Below are 18319 nucleotides of genomic sequence, written 5' to 3' on the forward strand. Positions count from 1 at the left end.
TTTTTTTCTTTCGATTTTTCTTTACTTTAATTATTATTTTCCAACACTTTCGGAGACATCAGCTCTCCAATATTGTATTGTATTTTAATATTCGTCTTTATTCAAACTAAATAAGTTTATTAATCAGATCCATAAATACCATTATGGAGTAATTCCACATAAAGGCGAAATCGTTTATCGGAACTCTTCAACAAAGCGCAAGCAAATGAAGATGCTGCCGCTGGCGAATGCAGCTAAATTAGTTGCAGGCCACAAAACAGAAGGGGAGGAAGAAGGAGTTGGGTAAACTGGGCTGAAAAGTTAGTCAAAGCGGCGTGCGGACGTTGAGGACAACAAAGGTTGTCATTTCGCTTGGGCTCGTTAGCATTTTACAACACTGGCGCAGTCGTCGTCGTCGTCGTTGTCGTTGTCGTCGCATCACGTGTACAGTCCACACGCTCATGCCCCTCCCCTATGCCCCCACCGCCCTTGCCCACGCCCACCGCTCTAAGATGATTTGTGACCAACTTTTTGCCGACGCCCCCGGCAGCCATTTTTGATATTATTTCAGCGCTGCTGCACTTCCGCTTCCGTTTGCGCCAGCGACTCGCAGCGTTGCATGTAAATGTAGTTTTTGGATCGCTTATCACAGTGTGCATCTGTATATGTGTGTGCAGTGTGTGTGTGTGAGTGTTGCCTCGCATAATGTGGGGCGACTGTTGATTTCATCTTTGTTGCTGACTTGTTGACTTTGCCGGGGTTAACTGTTGAAATGTTTATGACTTCATTGTGCTAATAAAAGATATCATTTTCTGTGTACGCCGGCCGAGTGAGAATGAGGGAGGGTGCGCGCGTATGTGTGTGTGTGTGCGAAGCACGTGCATGACTGGCAGGTGAAAATGAAGAGCATTTCCTTATTTTATGAAGTGCATTAAAGTTATGGCCAAGTGGTTGCAAAAATTTTAACTCATTGCCCTCATCAAGTGCATCTGGCATACGCTCGTATTTTATTCGCCAGAAGCTTTGCTTTCACTGATAAGCAAACGAATGTCTGCTGCACTTGTAAAAACTGACTTCTGAACTTCAGTTTGGAATTGAATGTCCATCAGCTGGATTTGTAGTACTTACGGCATAAATCTCATTGCCGAAAGCAAATGACGCCTCTGTTTTCTTCAAAGGTATTTCTTTTGCGTATTTTTGAGGACCAAGTGTATAAGTTTATAATATTAGATATAATACCAAAGTATATATTTTGTATCTAAATAAGATTAATTAAAGCATGGGAACACACTTATTAAGGCTCAAACTCTCTACATAAATATATTATATACATATAAGTTTTCAAGTAAATTTAATAAATTTAATTTGAAATTTCATTAATCAATTTAAATTATTTTATTATTTATTTATTATTTATTATATGAGAAAAGAATTTTAATCAAATTAAGTTGCATATGAATATTCTTTTTTTTTTTTTTTTTTTTTTAATAATAATAATATTAATATTAAAGAAAAATCTAGATATTTAGTTTTGCAATATGTCGCGTAAGGAGACTCTTACTTCTATATCATTTAGTGAGCAAATCGGAAAGTTTGGCAAAGCTTAAACATAGTTGTATATAAACCTACATATGTTTATTCCGATTTGTTTTTGTTGTTTTTTTTTTCAGGACTATTTTATTATTAATATCAGAACAACAAATTGATAGAATAACGTTATATACATCAATTTTGTTTTTAAATCAAATACTCTATTCGATCTATGTACTTTCTTTTAGATAAAGCTCAGTCCCTAAAGCTCCGCCACTTTTGATCTCTCAACTATTCAACGTATGTTATGCCATATCACTTATTTAAACGATCATAAATTTTCTACTCAACAATAGAGTTTCTCTTCGTGCATAACCATTTTTAATCTTCTGTTGAAGTACCTCTCTCTCCCTCTTTCTCTATCTCTGACTCTCTCTCTCTCTCTCTCTCTCTCTCGCTCTTGTCCTTCCCATGGGCCATCTAAAAATAAAGAAAAAAATATATATACTCAGATTAGCATACGCTTAACGCGACAGCGCACAAGCCACAAAAACCGAAGCCCAAGCGGAGGGAAACAACTGCAATAGGGAGTTCGTTAGGTGAGATTGGTAGAAAAGGAGGCAAGGAGGTTGGGGAGCTACGCATCAGCTGGCCGAAAGCTCAGCAGTTCGTGTCAAAAGCATCAACCGATGCCAGCGAACAAACAACGCGGCGTATACGCAATGCAATGCAACGCATTTTGGTTTTTGTCAGTTGCACCTACAGCACCGCCGGCCCCTATTACCATTGTCCAGCAACAGCAACAGTCCGCCACCCACTAAGCTGTGCCTGGTCAGCGGCTAATGCGGCGTGAATATGCAGCGTGGACAACAGCCAACCTGCGGTAACAACAACTACAACAACAGCAACAACAACAACAGCATTGGGAACGGGCCGCGTTATCATCATCAATGCACGAGGCCAGGTCGAAAATATTTGTGCTGCAGCCAGCTCTGCCTCTCACCATCTCCCTCTCCCTCTCTCCCTCTCTCTCACACTCTTTCTCTCTCTCTAGTCTAGCTAATGTGCGGTCTGTTGGTCGTCGAAAGATTAGCCAAGGCTTCAGAGCAGCGCAGCGCCCTTTTATTTTTCTACGTGAGTGTGTGTGTGTGTGTGTGAGGGAGGCGTGTGCTTTGGGGCTGAAAATCAAAATTGCGGCACGCGCAGATTGTCTGGCATTTTATTACCTGGAATGTTGACGCTAAAGCTGTAGAAATGATTGAGATTGAATGACATGCCAACGCAGATGACAAGCACGAGACAGAGACATGCCTTTACACACACACACACACACACACGCACACAGACACACCACCAGCACACACGCACACCAAGTCCTCTAAAATATGCAGAAAAGTAGCGCTGCAAAGAAAAAAGGTTTAAAAGAAAATGCCATTTAAATGCAAAGCATATTTTTGGCAACCGAAATGACTTGAGAAGGTGCAAAAAGCAACTGCGTGCAGCAAATGGCAAAGGTAGATGTAGCTGGCAGCGCAGGTGGCAAGTCCAGGACTCGGGAGTGCGGACTGGGGACTGGTACTGGCCTCTAAATAATCAAGCCGAATTTTGACAAGCGTAAGCTACCCACTTGCATAACAGGGTAGCAGCATATGGCAGTGCCTCCATTTGCATATTTGTGCAGAACTGGGAATACCCTTAATGTGAATGTGTAGCAGAAAAAAGAAGCGAATATCATTTTCATGTCGTACTCTTTAGCTCTTTAGTGAAAATTTTCATGTAATATCTTAGTTAATAATTAAAAGATCTCAATTTTAAATTTAAAAAAAAACACGCAGCATTGATTTACTCCTGTAAAGAATTTTTTAATTATTATTATATATTTAATTTTTAGTTTAATTTTTAATAACCGCCGTAAAGTAATTCTGAAATTTTTTGTTTTGTAATTTGGTATATTTATTTTTTAAAATTAATTTTATTTAATTTTATTTATTATTCCTGTAAGGTATTTTTTTTTAATGTATAGATCAATTTTTTTTTAATTTTGTTTATTTATTTTTTATTTATTTTATTTTTTAAAATTAATTAATTTGTTTATATTTGTTATTTAAACACAACACTTTGTATACATTAAATTGATTAAAAATTGTTTGAAATAAATGTACTTTTTTCACTAATTTATTATTATTATTTATTATTTATTTTCTTTATTCTATTACATTATTTAATTTTATTATATTAATTTATTTTTTGCAGCCAAATGATTTACTTTAACTAAAATGCACATTTGCACTCTGGACGAGGGTATCACAAAACGAAAGCACAAATGAAAGAAAAAGAAAGCATATGAAATGCGAAAAGTGAGAAAAGCAAGGAAAACTGCGCTTCAGATGTCGTCGTGACTTTTGAGCTGTCAAAAACTTTTGGTGATGTCGCAAAATGTTCCCACGCCTTGCTGTTAAAGTGTTTGTGAGAGTGTGAGTGTGGGCATGGTTGTGTGTGTGTGTGTGTGGGTGTGCATGTCGGCATTGAGCTGTTTGTTTTTTAATTGTTTGCACTTAAGTAGAATTTGGCATCTTTTTGTTTGTTTGTTTGTCTGCGCTTGACTCCGTCTGTATGTGTGTCTGTGTGTGTGTTTGCTTTCAGGTTATGACTTTTGCGAAAAGTCGTTAAGAGAGCGCTCAAAGAAATTAAAGCTACAAAGTATGATATGTGCGGCCTGCAAGGTATGGGATGCAAATGAGTTTTGGGCCAAAGCAGATTATGTGAATGTGTGATAAAAACAGGAATTTAAGCAATTCAATGAAAAAGAAAAAACTGCCCATCGCGACTTATTTTTAACTGCTGACAAGCAATGTAAAAGTATTTTAATTCGAAAAATAATTATGCAAATTAATTTTATAAGCTGTAAATATTCATTCATATATATTGATAGTGAGTAATAATGCTGGAATATTCATCTCTATATTTATGGTAAATATTCAACATATTTATTAAAATTAATAATTAAAAATCTATATATGTTAAATTACAAAGAGATTTCAATGTTGACTCTATTGAAATACACAAAAATAATTACTTAATGAAGTTACAAACACACGTACACACACACACACACACACACACACATACACAAACAAGAATTTTCAACTGCTTCTGTTCATGCTTCACTCGCTCTGCTTCTCCTTTAAAGACTGAAAAAATGAAACTCCCACACACACTCACACAATCGCATACTCACCTATCACACACACACACATACACACACACGTCCACACATATCTGAATTGAGCCGCAATCAGATGGGATGGCAATTGACTTATCTGTGCGGTCAGGCAATAGCAAAATGTTTGCCCTGACAAACATTACAATCTGCAACGCTTCCAATCCCATTCACAATCCCAAGTCCAAACCAAATCGAATCGAATCGCATCGAATCGTACCGTATATGCAATCGGTTCGTTGGCATAGTCTTTGGTAAATTGATACACACATCAACGTTGCTTGCAACGTTTCGTTGCAATAGCCGCAAATCTTTGCGTAAATCAAGCAAAATGCAAATTTTTACTAAAACCTTCACATCACCCACCCGCCCAAAAAAGGGAGAGGAGTGCACAAAGTTAACTCAAAATAGTCGAAGAGAATGTTATCTATAAAATAAATAAGATTTTATTGTAGGGACAAACTAAATAATAATATAAGAAATAAGAAAATGAATAATAATAAAAATAATATTTTGTATGTAAAGAAAAAATAAATAATTTTATAAGAAATAGTCAAATATAATACTAATAATATTTTCTATTTACATACATACAAAGATATATTACATTTTTTTTATATAATAAGGTAAAGAATAATTAGCTATAAGGATACCATCTTATGATGACAATGAATGATATAGCATTCCCAAAGACATTAGCTAAAATATCAGCTCTATAAATGAAACACATACATATACATATACCCAATTTCACACTACAGTCCAGATATATATCTTTGCTCCACTCTGTTTACGAAATTTTAAGACCCTCTGGTAGAGTATCAAAGAAAGAAATTTAACCTACGACCACAGAGAGAGAGGGAGAGAGTTAAAGTAAAAAAAATGTGGGCATAACAGACAAACAGAGAAAGCATAGAGAACTAAAGAAAATCGTTGTGCAGCTCACATAGCAGCCAGGTAAAACGATGATACGAATGGGAAAGAAGCTGAGACGAGAAGTAGCGCAAAGTGTGCAACGCTCTCTATGCTAAAGCAAAGTTCTCGACCAGCAAAACCCTATTTATCACACGTAACGGTAGCAACACCCCACTCACCTCTACACACATACACATACACACACACACACACACACACACGCTTTAGAATTGGCAACTTTTCGAAGCCAAATTTTTGGTTTTTGGAAATCGCATACGAATGCTGGCCAATTGGATTTGGTTAGCCTGCATTCAGCTGCATCTAGCCTTTCCCTTTGGTTTTTGGTTACCTTACCTGCCCCTTCAACTCTACCCTTTACCTTGCCCATTTGCCTTGCAGTTGGGCAAGACATGTTCATAGCGTGAAAACTGGCAAAACACAATTCGCACCTTTCGCACTTTCAGACTCGACTTTCGCTTCGCTTCGATTTTGGTTTCGCCTTGCTTGGGGTTTCTAATTGCCAGTGAAATGTGATGCGCATTCAATGTTGGATACTTTTTGTTTACGTTTTTCCGTGTCCCATTCGAGTTTGCATAGTTTTCCCATTTTGTGACTGAAAAGTCAAGTTAAAGAGCCTTAGATTGATGAGCAGAGCGGTTCGAATAAGTTGAAATAAATTATACAAATTGCAAATGGAAACTTACTCAGTAATTGATTAAATTTTTCAAACTTTGACTTTGTCAAGTCTTTTTGCTATTCCAGTAGAACAAAACCTGCAGGAAAATTTGCATTTTTATTTTTTATTAACTAAATTTTGTTTAATTTTATTCTTTTTACTGTCTAATAAACATTTTAATACTCTCTGAAGATATTAAAAAAATTAATAATGATTTTTATTAAACTAAAATAAGAAATAAATTAATAAACTATTTCATAGATATTATAAAAATGATTAATTAAATACGTTCAAGTTCATTTATAATAAAAAACTATTTATTATATTAAATATATCATAAACATTAAATTATATATACATTAGATTATATTATTTGATGTCTTCACCACAGCTTCTCCTTCAATATATATAAAATGTAAACAATAAAATATAACATTAATTAATAATTAAATTTATTATATAGTATTATATAATGTTAATTAAACATTGTCAGGCTATTATTGACTATATTAATTTTTTTTTTTTACATTTGTTTGTTAATTTATATTCATTTAATTAATTTACGCAGTAATTCATTTACTTTCTCCCATAACATGGAAATTAATGCATGGAATTGTTATAATATTGCAAAACTATTATATATTTTACATTATAATTTAAACATTTCAATGTATATTTTTCCTAAGTAATTATTAGTCTTTATTTTATTTTATAAATTTTTAAATCACACATCAAGTTACATCAAATATCCTTTCCTTACCTGTTCTCCTCTGCCTCCCCGCCTCATCCAATTTAATTTCGCCCACAAAATGAAAACATTTTCAAGTTGGCAACTTTGAAATTGACTGTGCTACTCCGAAGTTTTGCTTGACTTCAGTTGCCTTCCTTTTGGAGCGAGTCAAACTACCTAATCAGTCAGTTTGAGGATTGCAGCTCTAACTTATTTTGAAATATACGAACTACTTCTATATTTCATTGTGAAGTTCATGCAGCTGGTGTCGCCTGGGCCGTGAGGAGCTCTTCGGCTGGCTGGCTGGGCTCATTTGAAGTTTTTAACATGAAACTGAAATTTCACATGCAATTTAACGCAGCGAAGTCGCTTCTGCGGGCCATTTTTACCTCATTTAATTAGGCAATGGGCCTGCAGAGGGGCGCACAAGTTGAGGAGAGCCGGCGGCATGTTATATTTCAATTAGTTAGTCGGAAAAGAAGCTGCCACTGAGTGAGGCAAAGCAGGTGCCACAAAAAAAAAGAGAGTGAGTGAGGGTGAGAGAGAGGGGCGAGAGAGCGAGCAACCTGTGCAAAATAATTAACTGCATGCAACAATTTGCATGCCACGCCTAGCTACCACCGTTGCAACGGTGGCAACTGTTTCAGCTCGGCCAACTGCCAATCGAGAGTGACAGACGAGCCGCGCAGCCACGGACTCTGCCGAGCCGTTCCGCATCCGGCAAGCGGGGCACGGATTGACCAAGTGGCTAGAGGTGGGTAAGGTGGGTGGGGCAGGGCGGGGCAGGAGAGGGGCCCATCAGTCCAGGCTGTTTCTGAGGCGTCGCGTATTGGGCTCATCGCGTGTGCAGAGCGCCAAAATGAAAATCTGCATTTAATTTATTGATGCAACAACAGCAAGAACAATCAGCGGGAGAGATATTGCAAGTGAGTGTATACGACTGGCAGATACCTTGTAGATTATAGTTTAATAAATTTAAGTAAATTACAAAAAAAATTACAAAAATTTATTTAAATAAATAAAGATTTATTTGCCATTACTATAATATTAATAACTTATATATTATTATTTAAATATGGTTTAAATTAATATTAATTTAAATATTGCTGTAGGCCGTCAGGAGTCGAAGGAGTTATCCGCATAGTTAACTATCGATACTATACTGAAATATCAGTAAACGAAGAAGAAAAGTATTAAATTCAAATAAAAAAAAAATATTATCTATGAATTTAAAATTGAAATAAATACATTCACAGTAAATATTTAATTATTTTGATTTTATTACTCGACAACAAAAATATTAGTCCAATTCCCAGTTTTGACTGAACATCACGCATCTACCCCGTTGCCATTGCTTGTAGGTTATTGCGGCAGCAACAACAACGTTGACAGGCAACAAGGAAAGTTTGGTTCAAGCTTTTTATGGGTCGTTGAATGGCGGCGCCTAAATGTATGCAGCGTAAATTGTTAAAAGCGCGCTTAATCTGCATATGGCGGGTGGTAGAGTAGAGAAGTGGTGCAGGGGGAATGGATGCCTGCTGAAGAGGTGCATGGCATAGAGTAGAGACGTAAAGGCGGGGGCGTGCCCAGTTGTTTGGCTCTGCTGTCTGGCTGCCGCGAAATTGTTTCATTTGCCCATTAAAATGTACAGGCGCAAATTTAAGCACTTTATTGGTTTTCCGTAACGCCCCCAAAATCTCCGCCTCCGCCACACACCTCCATAGGCCAGCTGCAATGTGCAACATGGCCATGGCCACAGCACTGCGGCTGTTTGCCACGTTTGCATATCTGTTTTTCATGTTCACAATCGCTAATCGTTAGCGTCTGTTGACTGAGCCCGAAAACCGTCTGACTAAATGTCTGATACAGTCCAATGTTTGGCTAAGGTCGTTTTACCTTTGAGGTTTCGCAATCAGCAATGATGTGATTTCCAGTCGACTGCCAATTAAATTATCGATCTTTACACTTGTCTACGTAGTTAGTATGCATATACTTAGCAGTACTTGTCCCCTGTCATCTGTTAATACATCTTCCATCTCTAAAGTATTTACAGCAAAAATAATATTTAAAAAAAAATAACATATATATATATATATATATATATATATATATATATATATATATATATATATATATAAAATATAGACTGTATCAACCCTTTTTTTAGATGAATAATAAAAGTAAAATATATACATACATCTTAAATTTGTATTATATTTATTATTATTTTTATTTATATATTATATTTAGTTACTTTTATGCAATTATTATGTTATTCTAATTTCTTAATTTTGTATATTATTTATTAATATAAATGTATATAAACTCAACATGTAGTCACATTTATATATTTCTCAAAATAAAGTTAAATTAAAAATTGAAAAAAAAAAATTAACAAATAAATAATTAAATAAATCTTTAAAATTCATATATGTATATATGTAGCTTATCTGCTTCTGTTTCACTGACTGCATTTTTTCAGCTCCTATAATATCTTTAAAACTTCAGAGTAGCTTCTATATTCAGCCGAAATCCCTAATTAACATTATCTTTTACAATAATTGACAATTCATAATTATCATAAATATCTTTAAAGTTCAATCCTGCATTCATTCACAATATTTGCCTCATCTAACGGCCTTTAATAGCATCCACTCATAAATTTGGTTTGTTCGCTGACGTCAAATGTTTATTATTTTTAGTTTTCACTGAAAAAAAAAAAAAAATTTCTGTAGACTTTGTTTTTGTTTAGCTTTGTAACTGCACAGTTTTGGCAGTTGGCCAGAGAGGTTCTTATACAACTAGTCGCTCAGTCCGACCCTCTGCCTCCTCCTCCCTCTCTCCTCGCACATATATATATATATATGTATATACATATATTTGTGGAGTCCTAAAAGCGAGTCGTCGACATCGCTGCCTAGAACCTTTTTGATTAGATTACGCAACGTGAAACTGGTTTGCAAATTGAATAAATGACTTTTGTGTTGCCAATATAAAACGTGTTTGCAATTTTTGATTAGTAAACAGCAAAGCGCGTGGTAGCGCCACAGACTGAGCCCGCTCTCAAAAGTCCAATGAAATGCTCAAAAAAAAAAGTCTTTTAGCTTAAATTTTGTGCACAGGACACACAGGACTCTTTTTACGTTTTTTTCTTTTTTTCTTTTGGGGGTAACCAACGGAATGTCATTTGTCATTTGTCAATTTTACTTGAGTCATTTTTGGGCGGTCGCATTCTGTGGCGTACGTGAGCGTTTGTTGTTAATGTTTGCGAACCAATTAAAATTCATTAAACGTAAATTAACATTGAAGTCGGGGGCGCATTATAAATTAGCAGAGCAACATGACAATCACCCTACCACCACCCACCCAATGCCATTGAAGCGCAGCGAGCTGCAGGCAAACAGACAGAATTTCAAATTGCCAAATTGTTTTGACAGTCGATTTGCAATTATTTTTAGGGTAGATCGCCCAGCAATAGAAATGAATGCCGAATTTCCAATTTAAAGAGAAAATCACACACAGATTAGCCAATAGCTGAATTTAAGTCGAGTTACTGCTAGGATGGGAAACTATGAAAATTATTGAAGAAATTATTTTGCATTTGAGTTAAGCTTAAGATAATGAAAAATGAATAGAAGTGATAAGGATTATAATAATAAACTGTTGGGCCCAGCAATCATTGAATTGAAGAGCGACAATTCTCCTCATCAATTAGCTTGTTGGAGATGTATATTCTAGAGAGATTTCCGAGAAGGAAACTAATATATATGTACATATATAAAATGTTCTGTAAGTATAGCTCAATTGAATGTTCTTAAGGATATATTTTTGCCAATAGAAGCTAAGTGATATGATATGTGTACCCCTTAAAATATATTACAATCATTCATTTAATATCACAGAAATACCTCAACCATATTTTGAAACAGAATATATGTAGTCTGAAATAAATTTAATCTTAAAAAAAAAAAAAAAAAAAAAAAAAATCAAGTAACATTTACTTTTAATACCCTATAATTGGGCACACTCTCGTAATATTTGTCTTGTTAAATTCGTCCACCTTCTCTTTCTTTGTCTCTCTTTGTCGTTTACCCTTTCTTGGCAGGCTCGCCTCTCTTTTGTCCTCTTCACTTCACTGTTTACAATTCGTTGCCTATTTTTAGCCAACTCGTTTGCCAAACTTTGACAAACCGTTAGAATCCAATTCGAGTTTAATGAGCTGTGTAATATTTGCATTTCGTTCACACGCTTAACACTAATTTGTGCACTTCGTACTACTCAAAAGAAAAAGAAAAAAAAAAAAGAAACTGGCCAACGATTTGATTTTTCTTGGCAATGTGCCGTCAAAAGAGGAAAAGAAGAAGCAGAAGTTGAAAAGCTGAAGGACACCCTGCAAAGCGAAATGGTTTACAGTTACTTCTCGATGCTCGGACATGACAGTTGCTTGTCGAACTCGCTGTTGGCGCTTCAATGGGGCGCTGGGGCTGGCAGCTGGGGGGCGTGGCATGGGGCGAAACCCGTAATGGCAGCAAAAGAGCTTGGCATATTGGATTAGTCTGGTTGTCAATCGCTGGCATACATAAATCTGTTTTGCGGATTGTACAAAAAGCGTAACGGAAAGCCAAGGCAACGAGGGAGACAGAGATAGATAGAGAGAGAGAGAGAGAGAGAGAGAGAGAGAGAGAGGGGAAAGCAACAGAAAAAAAGCAAATCAAAAGCCATAATTCAATATTAAATCACTCATACGCCAGGTTAAACCAATTGCAGTAGCATCTGAAATGGATTTTTTGGCCAACAATTAGTCCAGTTGGAAGTTATGCACGTGTGTGTGTGTGTGTAGAGCTTTTAGCCAAATGAAAACCTCAAATGCCTTGCGCTTGGCCAATGGCAAAAGTCTTCCCTTGGCCAAAATCAAACAAAATATTTCAAAATAACAAATGTGTCCTTTGCTTCACACACACACACACACACACACACACACACACATACACACACTGACATGCTCTCGGACGGGGCAACAGAGCTTCTCAGATGACAAAGTGCTTGCAAACGCACAATATTTGTCTAGGTCATGGATATCAGTAACAACTTCCATTCCGCTCTCCCAGTCATTCCTTTCCGTCAGTTAAATGCAAACACACCTTTACACACACACACTGACACGCACACACATATACAAGGCATATTAATCAGTCTGTGAGAGGTGTAAAATTAGTGGTAGTGGGGGACGGGGGCAAGGGATTGTTTCAATTTTAGCTTTGGATTTTGGTTTACAAAACAAATAAATTGCAATTTGTGTAATTCTAACACCTTGAGGCGAAAACAAGACCAATCTAATGCGGCACAGTCGACTACTGTATGCTCTACAATTCAACTGGCTATTGTAAGGAAATAAAATTTTCTTCAAAATTTGTGCTTAAAATTTAAATAAATTTATTTCAATTCAAGTAATTAAATTAAAATGAATTACATTAAATTAAATTATTTCATTAAATTAATCAAATTTCTTTACAACTCATTACACACACATTTACTATACGCCTAGTCAAGTATATACTTTGCTTCTCATACTTACTTAGAGCATTAAATCAATGTAAGCCAAGTTGTCGCCTCTCGCTCTCGTTCTCTATCTCGCTCGCACTCTCACTGCGTCTTTATTTGTTTGTTTGTGTGTGCAGTGCGTCAGGTGTGTGTGAAAATATTTACAATTAAACACAATAGATCTTTGCAAATACTGTATATGTGAGTGTATGTATGTGTGTGTGTGTGTATATATGGCTAAATTTGCAATTGCTGCAAAGGTTTCATCCTTGAGGCAACCCGAGGCACGCTGCCCGTCACCCGTCACCCGTTGCCCGACGCTGCGTATTTGCCTACATTTTAGCCGAGTACGCTGCTGCATTGTTCGAGCTCGTGCATTGTGCATTGTGCATGTGTGGATTGGAAATTGAGGCAAGTCACAAGATATTTGATTTTAATTACATCAAATTTATTTGCTTAGTGATTTTTGTGCAAAGCTCAAAGGCCAAAATAGTTCAATTTGCCCATGGCCAGCGGGAGAATATACTATTTATCTATTGTGAATGGTATCAAAAGTGTCTGTGTGCTGGCTTTAAGATAATACATAAAGATAATGCATATAGATAATACAAATGTTTGTCTAACAAACAACATTTTGTATTTTATGTTTTTATACACGTCGAATTTGTAAGGAAAAAATCAATTGTTTAAATAATTAGTTAAACGTGCGTTATATCACATTGCGCTCAGATTCAACAGATATTTGAGCTCGTTGAGTTGAGATTTCCTTCTCAAAAATAGCACGAACCCAAAACAAACAAAAAATTCCACACTCTTATTATCTAGCTGCTCGCACATTCTTTAAGCGCTCTCAAAATAATGAGCACAACTCAGCCAACGGGATCAAGCAACAGATATATACATGTGTTTGTTGTTCGACTCGCTCACAACAGCTGCAACTGGCTGTCCACTCTCTGCCTCTATCTCTCTCTCACTTTCTTTCTTTGCGATTGGAAATTGAGCGCTTTTTATATTATTTGTTTCTTTTGGCATTCTTTTCTGTATATAGAAGAGCACAAACTAATTTCTTGCAACAAACTCATGCTCACTAGTAAACAGAGATAATTTCCTTAATCGTCTGCTCTGTTCGCTCTCATGCACATTAAAATTCTCTCTCACATTAGAATGCATGTTTCGTTTGCGTGCTCTCTTTTCAATAACTGTTGCTCAATTTCCTTTTTAGGACTTTTTCTGTTGTCCTTCGATCATTGAGCGTAAAGATATGCGACTCTACATACATACATATGCGCGTGTGTGTGTGCCTGTGCAGCTTGCACTCAATCAAGACATCTCTGAAATTAGTACTCGAGTGCACTGGATGGGAAATTTACAAGTCCAGGTATTTAACTAATTCTTTACTAAATTTTCAAGTAATTTAAGTTATTTGCTCAAGCCGCAGCGCAACTATGTCTTCGCTTTATTATCTAACATAAAAGCCGTTGGCCAATCGAAAGTGGAGGTGAATCAATTATGCGGCTCAGATAACCTCAGGTATTGGGTCAAATGTGCCATGCAAACGTCATTTGACCTCACTGCTTTTGTTTTCGTTGTAGTTGAATGGAATTGAATAATATTTTAAGCTTTTGACCTGGGGCCTAATTCAAATTGGCGAAGACTTAAGCCACACTTTATCTGCATATTCAACAATATTTACTTAAAATTTCATCAATTGAAATCACTTTGAGTTTAGCTCACATAATATTATTGACCACATAGACCGCAATTACAGGCCATTCAGACTGTTTTTTTTTGTTTTTGTTTTTTTTTTATAGCTTAAGCAACCGTCAACAGGACCCCTGCCACATCGATGTCCTTGTGGCCAGGCCATCTTCTGTGTGAAGTCCGTAAATGCTGGCCTAGCATTAGGCCAGAATACCCTGGGGCTAACCTTAGTGCTTAGCTGCAAAGCATTCATGATGAATGCAACTAGCGGAGAGGTAGCGAAGACCAAGAAAGAGAGAGAGAGAGAGCGAAGGCGAGGGAAGTTTGACTACCTCAGCTCAACACTATGAGCACATTTTAAAGGCTCTTAGTTTCTATGTTCTTCGTTTTTGGTCTGTGGCTTAAAAGCTTTAAGAGAATTTATAGCTGCGGCCAAAAAACACTTAAAGAGATTTTTTTTTCTCTTTGGCAAGCTTCTTTTTTTCTTTTCTATTTTTTTTGTAGAAATTATACGGCTGGGTGTTAAGTGAAAGGAACTAAAATAATAACAAGGCGAAGACACGGTTGAAGCGAACAAGTTTATGTTGATGAACTATGAGATGAGCTGTAAATATATTTTAAAATATATTTTTGTACATAAAAAAAAATTTTTTAAATTATTTACAATACTTTGTAGATTTTAATAGATAATTATAAATTCTTGTATAGCTATCTGAGATTGGCATAACATATTGAAAGTTTTCTCTTTAAAAATATATAAAGGTTTTTTTCTTTTTTATTATAATGATATATTCAAATAATAATTAAAATATTATTAGAAGTAATCATTGAAATTGAAAAAAAAAACAAACAAACAAACAAAATTTAAAATATAATGAATACTTTATATATTTAACACTTCAGTTTAGTCTGATTACTTTTTACAGGGCATTTGGTGGAACAGCAGCCATGTTTTATAGCCGTTGAGCAACAGTCAGCGCCATTAGCAAAGCATATGTATGTATATGAGTTTGTGTCGAGTATGTGTGGTGCGTGTGGATACTTAAAAAAAAATGCATGTAAGAATGTTTTACTCGAGCATGCCCGACTGCAGAATACTCATTCCGAACCCAAACTCTATACTTAAGTTTCTAGTCTGCGACTGTACAGCGTACAAATCTTGACACCTAATAAATCGAATATGTGTTCCAAATTGCCAGAGCTGCACAGAGCCAATATACTCATTTCACTTTCGTAAATGCGTGTAAAAAGAAAGAATTTGATGGTGAAATATTCCGACTGTGGAATTGTCTACGGAACTGTGGAGCTCGACAATAATAACTTAGCTGGCTGGGCAGGCAGAAAGTTCTTATTGCAGTTTTTGTTGTTGTTATTGGAGCTGTTGCCGTTAGATTCGGCCAGTTGTTAGCAAGCTTTCAATATTTTCACACTTTTGTTTTAGTTGTAAGCTGTTGCTCTAATGGTTTTCCTCGCCCGTTTTCCAAGCGAGTTTTCTTTGCCACAGTCATTGCAATGCACAAAAATGCAATACAATATGCGTCTGTGTGTGTGTGTGTGTGTGTGTGTGTGTGTGTGTGTGTGTGTGTGTGTGTGTGTGTGTGTGTGTGTGTGTGTGTGTGTGTGTGTGTGATTGTGTTAGTGTGCTGAAAGTAAATTGCCTTCGGGTGTGCGTAGGGAAAAAATATATATATATATAATATAAAGGGCAATTGCAGTTACATCGAAGGCGTTGGCCAGGACAAAAACAAGGACAAAGCGCCTGCTGCTGCTGCTTCTACTTTTGCTCTGGGCACAGAATATTTCTTGTCCTTTGGGCTGCCTGCCTGCCTGCAAAATATATGTATAAATTGTCCTGTGGTTGTTGTTTTGCCCCGGAATTTATGTGGCCCAGCATCAGCAGCAGCAGCAGCATCAGGCGAAGGGATTTTGTTCGCCCAGCATTGGGTCACATATTGTTTTAAATGCAATCGTTTTAAGTTTTCATTTTTAGTTTAGCAACAAAAGTTCTTCAGGCAGAACGAGTGCGCTTGTGTGTGTGTGTGTGTGTGTTGGCCAAAGGTGTTAACAGCTTAGATTTTATTTACGCAATTTATCAAAATAATTACACTTGTTTAAAAATGCATGCGTTGCTATTAAAAAAAATTAGCTTAAATATTAAATGATATAAAAAACAAACCATTTAAAAATAAAAAAAAAACAGCTTAAGCTGACGACCGCGAAATAATTTAGTAGGCGTTTATAAAACCAAGCAAACTGTTTCCAAACACATAGAACACGAATAGGATTCGTAGAGTTTTGATTCATTTTGTATACAATTATTTCTTATAATTAGTTTTCCTCTTCTAGTTTACATCAAAAATGGAAAAATTGCCAATCGTGATTATTTATTTCGCATACTCATTTCTTTTTTTATCTCGATGTAAGCAGCCATACAGGAGGCATAAGACACAGTATATATATGTTTAGATCTGTTTCAAATGACTCAAAACTAAATCTTACAGCTGCCAATGCCCAGGGCCATAGATGTATTAAATGTCCCCATTTGGAATGCCATAAGAACGGCTCCTTTTTCGCTTCCTTTGACAATAGGGATCAAGTAAAGGTAGTACACCAAGAAGACGATGAACCTGATGATCCAGTGAGTGAATGCTTATCTCCGCGTGTAAAAGTAAATGGTAATATCGTAAATACTTTTCATTTTGCTTTTGTGCTTCTTATTATATTTTATTTTTTATTTTTATTTTAGGTACTCTGAACGATGTTGTATGCTCTGCCGAAAGAAACCTATGTTTCGTAGTTTGTGCCAAATCCAGAAAGGAAGATGACAAAGCATTGTGCGCTAAGTGCGCCGAACGCTGTGAATGCAAAGTACCTAATAATGGCAGAAAGGGGTATACAGCAAACGGCCTTCTATATATACTTATACCAGTATGTTTGGTAGCATTTTACATTTTGGTGTAGGCGATGCAAATGTACACATGTTTACGAAGGTAGATCGGGCAGGGTACATGGTATAGCCTGGTCGGGTATACCGAATAGAGCCCTAGTTTTTACACTCTGCTCTCAAAGGAAAGCAAGTAAAAAACTTTAATCGGGATGGCCGACTAGGAGATATCATGAACTTTGTCCGATCTGCGTTTTTAAACTGTTTATTTGGCTGTTTGTAGGTCTAAAAAAAAAAAAAAAAAAAAAAAAAATAGTACGAAACTAAATTGAATCCGTTTCACAATAAAACGAATTTAGTAAACAAAAAGTAATATTTATATGAAAATGTCCTCAAAGTAAAGAACAAGTTAGAAATAACTAGGCAAGACTGCTTCAATACCAACCCCTGAACCCATCAAGGAACTGAAATTCATAAAATATGCATAAGGTTCAATGATAACTGTATGTAAAATTTGGAAACTCTAGCTCCAACGATGTACGGTATATAATTTATAACGGACTTTTGATAAGGTTTCTAATCGATAACAAGGAACGGAAACAGTTATCGATTTTGCAAGCATACGAACAGACAGACGGACATGGACTTACCTCAATATATCAATAATATACAATATAAACAGTCTACAACATCCGACTGTAGTTATTGATTGTTTCTTCATTCATTTACAATGGCACAAAAAGCTAAACGAATTTTAATAACTTTTGAGCGATTTCCACACTTCAATGGCAAATATTTACACAAAACAAATGCAACAATGTAATTAGAATAATGTTTTATTATTTTTCTAATAATCGGCAAAATTGTGTTGTTGCATTTAAATTAAATTTCACGCGCTTTGATAAAAGCATTAAAATATTCATGGATAACAAAGTAAATACCAAGCTTTTATATATATATATATAAGTATATATATGTATATATATGTATTTATTATTTATTAATTATCATTATTATTTATTTTTATTTTTTTTTATTTATTTATTTATTTTTTTTGAAAATAAGAAAAAATTATAAAAGTGAACAATGCTAAATTTTTGGCATGCGAAAACATTTTAATTCGTATTGAATATTTGTTAAATA

At 35.6% G+C, this 18319-nt stretch overlaps 1 protein-coding gene across 2 annotated transcripts; it reads left to right on the forward strand.

The window, feature by feature from the left end:
- Positions 1–16541: 16541 nt before the first annotated feature.
- LOC26527519 lies at positions 16542–17551 on the forward strand. 2 transcript variants are annotated; one of them, XR_004363892.2, is made up of 3 exons: positions 16542–16742; positions 16794–16967; positions 17039–17551. XR_004363892.2 is itself a non-coding variant. In XM_015165157.3 (3 exons), the coding sequence occupies exons 1-3, from the start codon at positions 16651–16653 to the stop codon at positions 17251–17253; spliced, it is 450 nt and encodes a 149-aa protein (XP_015020643.1). In that variant the 5' UTR covers positions 16547–16650; the 3' UTR covers positions 17254–17551. The 2 variants fall into 2 exon arrangements, 1 of the variants encoding a protein (XP_015020643.1); XM_015165157.3 differs by having other exon boundaries at positions 16547–16711.
- Positions 17552–18319: the final 768 nt, after the last annotated feature.

Source organism: Drosophila mojavensis, unplaced genomic scaffold (assembly GCF_018153725.1).
Source record: "Drosophila mojavensis isolate 15081-1352.22 unplaced genomic scaffold, ASM1815372v1 contig_36, whole genome shotgun sequence".
Lineage (NCBI taxonomy): Eukaryota > Metazoa > Arthropoda > Insecta > Diptera > Drosophilidae > Drosophila > Drosophila mojavensis.

Excerpts from the sequence above, each read along its gene's own strand:
- LOC26527519 (XM_015165157.3), top strand. The coding sequence starts at position 16,651 with ATGGAAAAATTGCCAATCGTGATTATTTATTTCGCATACTCATTTCTT. Across the intron at positions 16,712-16,793 it reads ATTTCTTTTTTTATCTCGAT|CTGCCAATGCCCAGGGCCAT; the intron begins GTAAGCAGCCAT and ends TAAATCTTACAG. Across the intron at positions 16,968-17,038 it reads TCCGCGTGTAAAAGTAAATG|GTACTCTGAACGATGTTGTA; the intron begins GTAATATCGTAA and ends TTTTTATTTTAG.